General features: G+C 48.3%; 1 protein-coding gene across 4 annotated transcripts in view; it reads left to right on the forward strand.

Annotated features, from left to right (window-relative positions):
- Positions 1–3,360, forward strand: part of arhgap21b (Rho GTPase activating protein 21b) — a 53,460-nt gene extending 50,100 nt beyond the window's left edge. For 3 of the 4 annotated variants that reach the window (XM_072688443.1, XM_072688445.1, XM_072688444.1), the window contains one exon: positions 166–3,360. In XM_072688443.1, the coding sequence (XP_072544544.1) occupies positions 166–1,704 (1,539 nt within the window). In that variant the 3' untranslated portion in view covers positions 1,705–3,360. The remainder of the gene's footprint in view (positions 1–165) is intronic. The other variant, XM_072688446.1, reaches the window with a different exon arrangement.
- Positions 3,361–6,000: the final 2,640 nt, after the last annotated feature.

A 6,000-nucleotide genomic window follows, 5' to 3' on the forward strand; every position in this document is an offset into this window, starting at 1 on the left:
TAAATGTAGATGTAATTGCATTTTTGTCATTGTGGAGAAGCTCTGGGTTCACACGCTCCCACTGTGCTGCCATAATGTGATCCCATGCTTTACAGTTCCATATTCAATCAAGAAAGATGTCCAAAGCTGGCTGTTTTACCTTACATCTCTTCTTTGGTTCTCCAGCAGGGCTCCTGGGGGTCTGGTAAGGACCAGTATAGCAAAGAGCTGCTGCGCTCCTCCATCTTTGCCAGCCGCAAGCGCAAAAAACCCAAGGACAAAGCTCATCTGAGCAGCTCTGATGACGACCTAGATGCTGTGTTCTCCAAGAAGGAGCTCCAGGAGGAGAGTGACCCAAACTGGCCCACTGACGACCAAACAGAGGAAGCTGAGAGCGAGGTCGGGGTCGGTGACCAACTTGAAAGACCTGAAGATCTAGAACATGGCAAAGGACAGAGCACTGTAGCAGTTTCCAGCAACCAGCAGCTTCCATCAGTGCTTCTACCCCTGCAGGACACACAGTCCATCCAGAAGCCCAATGATTTCCCCAGTCTAAACTACCGCACTCAGATGGCTCGTCAGAACTCCCTCTCTGATCCCCCGTCCAACTATGACGAAGGGTGCATCTCAGACTTGGGAACGCTAAACAGCACCAGTTCCCAGGCCTCAGGTCCCAGGACCAGGAAGGGCAGGATCCCGGGCAGCTGGGCGGAGAACACTGGAGCGGCGGAGGTTTGCTCCATCACCTCGGATTACTCCACTACTTCCTCAATGACGTACCTGACTGGAGTGGAGTCCAGTGCCTTGAGCCCGGAGGTTCGCTCGGTGGCCGAGAGCCGAGGGGACGATGCGGATGACGAGAGGAGCGAACTGATTAGCGAAGGAAGGCACATGGAGACGGACAGCGAGAGCGACCTTTCGGTGTTCGCAGCCGGCAGAGATTGCATTCCGGCCGAGGAGATCTACCTAGCAGAAGGCAGAGCCACACCTATGCAAGATCCACCGAGCCTCATAGCATCCCATCGCATCATAGCATGCGATACCCTTTCTCGTAAGAGAGGGAGCCGTCAGAAAACGGACAGCGAGTCTTCGACCGACGGGGGCCGCAGCGAGATCGAGTCTGGCAGGATGTCCAGGATGCTGGAGCCAGTCAAAAGCAAGCCGAGCGGCAGCCCGATTCTGTCTCGTAGCGAGTCCGAAAGAGAGCGCTTGGAACCGGTTTGGCGCCTCAGGATCACGGACAGGCTCAAGTGCCGGCTGCGGTCGTCTGCGGACGACATGTTTGGGGTGGGATCCCAGCGCACCAGGTCACCCGAGACCCGCAGCAAGAGGAAGACCAACATCCGGCGGCGGCACACCATGGGCGGCCAGAGAGACTTTGCAGAACTATCGGTCATTGGCGGCTGGCAAGGCAACGATGCTGCCGAGCTCTCGGCTATGGATCGCTTGAAGCCTAAATGCAGCTCCCAGGACTTTTCCATCACGGACTGGATTGTGCGAGAGCGCCATCGCGCCAGCAACCCGGAGGTGAGCCTGGACACTCTGGACTTACACTCTGCCCGAACCCTGGACTCTTTCTGCGCTGGGCCCTCGCGCTCTTCCTCCAACCCGCTGCAAATGCTGAACGGAGATGCGGCGACATCCCAGAGCAAAAGCCTCGACGCCCACCCCCACAAACTCTCCGGCACCCAAGTGGTTCGGTCCCGTTTCTATCAGTACTTGTGACGGAGTGGTCCGCGAGGGTGAACGTTTGTGGGAAGGTGTTTTATATGCGTATCAGTGGAAGAGCAGATCAAAGCCTTCATTAGAAATCGCCTGATGAGTTTAGTGCTTGTAAGGTACTCGAGCGTCGGCGGGAAGGTGCACTGGTATGATCGGAATCTCGAAGAGAGTGAAAGTGCTCTTTTATATATATATATATATTTGTGGAAAAAAACAAAGATAAACGACGGTACTGACGCACTTCTCCGACAGGAAGGCGGAGTCAAGTTCCCCGCTCGCTCCTGCTGACTCCCAGAGTCTGCTTGTGGTGTTTCCTCCCTAATGAATTTACACATTGACCGAGGGTCCCACAGTGAAGAGCACCTTCTCTCGCTGTAGACCTGGTGAACCCCCAGTATTGCTGGAAGACTGCATGGGCTACAGTTCCACTGGAATCAGGGTGGCGAGTGTAGTGTAGAGTCGTGGTGGGAACGCAGCGGCGGCGAGTCGAAGGGTTCTCGGAAGTAGGTCATAGTAGGGTTGAGTAGGATGTTGGAAAGGCAGGTTTTAGTGTCTTTAAGTATTGCTAGACTTTTGTTGCAAGTGTAAAAGAAGGTCTGGTCTTCTCAGTTGTGAGTGATTGATTGATTGATTGGTCCTTCCGTAACCAAAATGAAGAATGTATCTTATCTGCTTGCTGTAAGACTTATAAAAGTGTGCTCTTTCTTTTTAAGTGTACATAGAGCCCCTCAGTCCTCCCTCGCCGTACCTGAAATGGTTTCCACCCTCCTGCTTTTCTTTCCTTTCCTTTTCCAGGCCTGTTTTCCGGACTGCTTCATGTGCCGTGTCGTGGGATAGTGTTTATTTTTTAAACCAGTGCATGGTTGGAGCCAGACGCTTTGCTGAAGACGGCAAGAATTTATCAGTTTCTGCAGAAAACTACAAAAACAACAACAAAAAACACCCAAAAAAGAGGAGGGAGTGAACTAGAGAGGGTTTGGGGTAAAGTGGGATTATTGGACCCCGTGTTTTCAGTAATGAAGGTGCCTCATGTGGAACAGTACGGTCCCAAGTCTGCGAGTGTGCCATAACTAACTTTCTGTTGAACGCTGTAAGATGTACTGTGAAGATCCCTTGCTCACCTCAAGCCGTTCTTCAGGCCTGACTAACAAAAAAAGAATGGGGGGGCAAACACAACAAAACACAACATCAAAACCTACAATCTCACAAGAAGCTTCCTTTCCTTCGGCATTCCACTTTGGTCTTAACGCGTTTTATACCGTTTCATTTTGGTTTTTGCAGTTTTATTTTAACCAGACTTGAATTTTAAATATTCCTGTAAAATAATAAGTTAAGTGTACAGATCTATTCCGTGTTTTAGCTTCGCGTTTCTCTCATCATGTTCCTCTTCAGTTTCTTTCTGTAAGTATTGTACGATACAGGAGTGTAGATAGGAGACCGCTTGGTTGGTTGGTTGGTAGGTTGGTTGGTTCGCTGGTAGGAGGGTGGGAGGGATGTTTGGGGAGAGAACTGGACCATGCTAATCATCATCTCTGGGGGACCTCTGCCCCTGCGTGTGGGGAGGGGGGGGGTGCTTCCTGACTGTTTGTATCATGCTGTGTCCGCTCTGAATGTGGAGGGACATTCAAAACACTGGAAAATAAAATGCTTTATGTCTGACTGAGAACTGGAGCGTGGGATTTCCTTCAACTGCAGAGATGAACGGATCCGGGGCGTCAGTGTTCGGCTCTGTACTGCGTTCTACTCCACAAAGGAAAGGAGCCGGCATCGGAGGAACCCAGCTCCTCCCTGTTCTTTTATTATCAGTGGTTTTTATTGAACTCAGGCTGAGATTTTAATTCAATTAATTTTATTTTATTTACTGAAGCTTTTCACAACAAATGTCGTCACAAAGCAGCTTTACAGAGATCTGGGTTCGAGTCTCTTTTGAGCAGCTTGTGGCAAAAGCGCCATGGAAAAACTCCCTCGCGTCGAGAGGAAGCAACAGTGAGAGGAACCAAGACTCAAAAGAGGAACACGGCCTCCACGGGTCGACACCGGATCAGAATCAAAACAGGAATAAAAACAACAAAACTAAACTGAATTAAGAGAAATAAAAAGGTAAACGTGACGTCAAGCCAAACAAGATGTAATTGTGAGGGAGATGATGATGATGATGATGATGATGATGATGATGAAGTCCTTCAGATGAACAGTCAGTCTTGCAGTGAGGTGAGGATGAGTCAATGCGAGGCCCCAGCGCAGGACAGGGGGCAGGAGAGTAGTGGAGAGCCGGGTCAGTCAGAACCAGCATCTCAGTGCATGAGAGAGAGAGACAGAGAGAGGGACAGAGATAAAAACACAAGGGGTCAGGAGGAGCGCAGGAGAATGTCATGGGGTGGGTAATCCAGCATGATGGGATCCAGTAAATGGATGTGTATCAGCAGCAGGCAGACTGATGATGATGATGTTGATGATGTGTTTAGGAGTTTGAGTAGACTGATGTACGGCCTGTACAGGAAGTAGATTAGAGAGACTGCAGTACTGATCAGGACCCTGTGAACAGAGAGCAAGACAGTCCAGACCTGCACGGAGCACGGAGAACAGGACCGTGGATTGGTGGATTATCCGAAAGCTGGAGCAAAAAGGTAGGTTTTAACACAGTGTGTCTGAGTCCCGAACATCAGCAGGACGTTTATTCCAGAGCTGGGAGCTTTATAAGAGAAAGCTTTCCTTCAGCAGAGTTTCTCCTACAGCGAGGAACTGACAGAAGTGAAGGCGAGGGGTTGTAGGGTTCAAGAAGTTCCCCAAGATGCTGTGGGGCCAAACTGCTTAGTGACTTATACTTCAGAAGGAGGATTTGATCAGGAATGAAATATGTAGTGGGTCAGAAGTCCAGAGTGTTACAGTTACACACATACGTACATACACATATATTTATACACACACGTGTGTATATATGTATAGACATCCATATATACATACAAACATGCACACACATACACACCCACGTGTATGTTTGTATGTATATATGGATGTCTATATATATATATATATATATATATATAATCATATTTTTTGTGCTGTTACGATAAACACACATGATTAATTGGCACATTTTAATGAGTTTTATGAGTTTATTTCCCCTAATTTATCACAGAATATAGTAAATGGCTGTGATGAACGCTGTTAAACATTTTAATAGATTAACATTCATATTTTAATAATTTCAGTATTAAACTCAAACTTTAATCATTAATAGAATATTGTATCAAAAATGATCAACTTTTTTTTATTATTATTATTATATTAGTGGTGTCAACATGAACGCTCGCGATTAATCTGCTAAATTTCCCAGGTTAAACTTTATTTTTTATGTAAATGAATCATCTCCCCCAGTTTGGCCTCGAGCTCCTCCTGCAGCTCTCTGTCATTTCTCTGTTAAACCTTCCTCCTGTTCCAGACTGAAGATCTCTGAACTGACCTGAGATCAGATGCCTCACACTCCTCTGGACAGTTTATTAGGCACAGTTATGGTATAGCTGTGATTAAAGCCGTTAATGTTTTTATTAATATTAATATTAAACCATTTAACTTTCATCATTAATCCAGTATCTTATGAAAATAATAAATGTGGGAAACCTCTTACTTGTTTGGTAAGAAGGGAAAAGTCGGGGGTGATCGATTATCCCCACCTGCTCCTTCACGCGCAGCTGCGAGCTGTGATTGCGAGCAGTGAGCGCGAGCTGGGGGAGCAGCCTCGCGCTGCGAGTGAGAGGAAACCCGAGTCTCCAGAAACACAAAGCGAGAAACCAGAGGCAGCAGAGAAGCTCAGAGTTCATCCAGCTTTCAGGAGGACAGGTGGGTGCAGTCTCAGAGTGGTGGAGGTTAGCCTGGTAGCCTGTTAGCCTGTTAGCTTAGCCCGGGGAAACAGGCTTTAGCAGCTGGTTAAACTGCGTTTAGCTGCAGAGATCAAAGGAGGCTGAAAGAGGAGTGAAGGGTGTGAAGTTCAGCAGCTGTTCAGACTGAGTCTGTCTGTCTGTCTGTATTAGGACCGACAAGCAGCTTCAGGCTCTGCAGGCCTGTCTGCACCCAGCCCCATATCCCCTATACTCCCCATATCCCCTATACTCCCCATATCCCCCACCACCATATCCCCTATTCTCCCCATATCCCCCACCACCATATCCCCTATACTCCCCATATCCCCCACCACCATATCCCCTATACTCCCCATATCCCCCACCACCATATCCCCTATACTCCCCATATCCCCTATACTCCCCATATCCCCCACCACCATATCCCCTATTCTCCCCA

The sequence above is a fragment of the Salminus brasiliensis genome, chromosome 9 (genome assembly GCF_030463535.1).
Source record: "Salminus brasiliensis chromosome 9, fSalBra1.hap2, whole genome shotgun sequence".
Classification (NCBI taxonomy): Eukaryota; Metazoa; Chordata; class Actinopteri; order Characiformes; family Bryconidae; genus Salminus; species Salminus brasiliensis.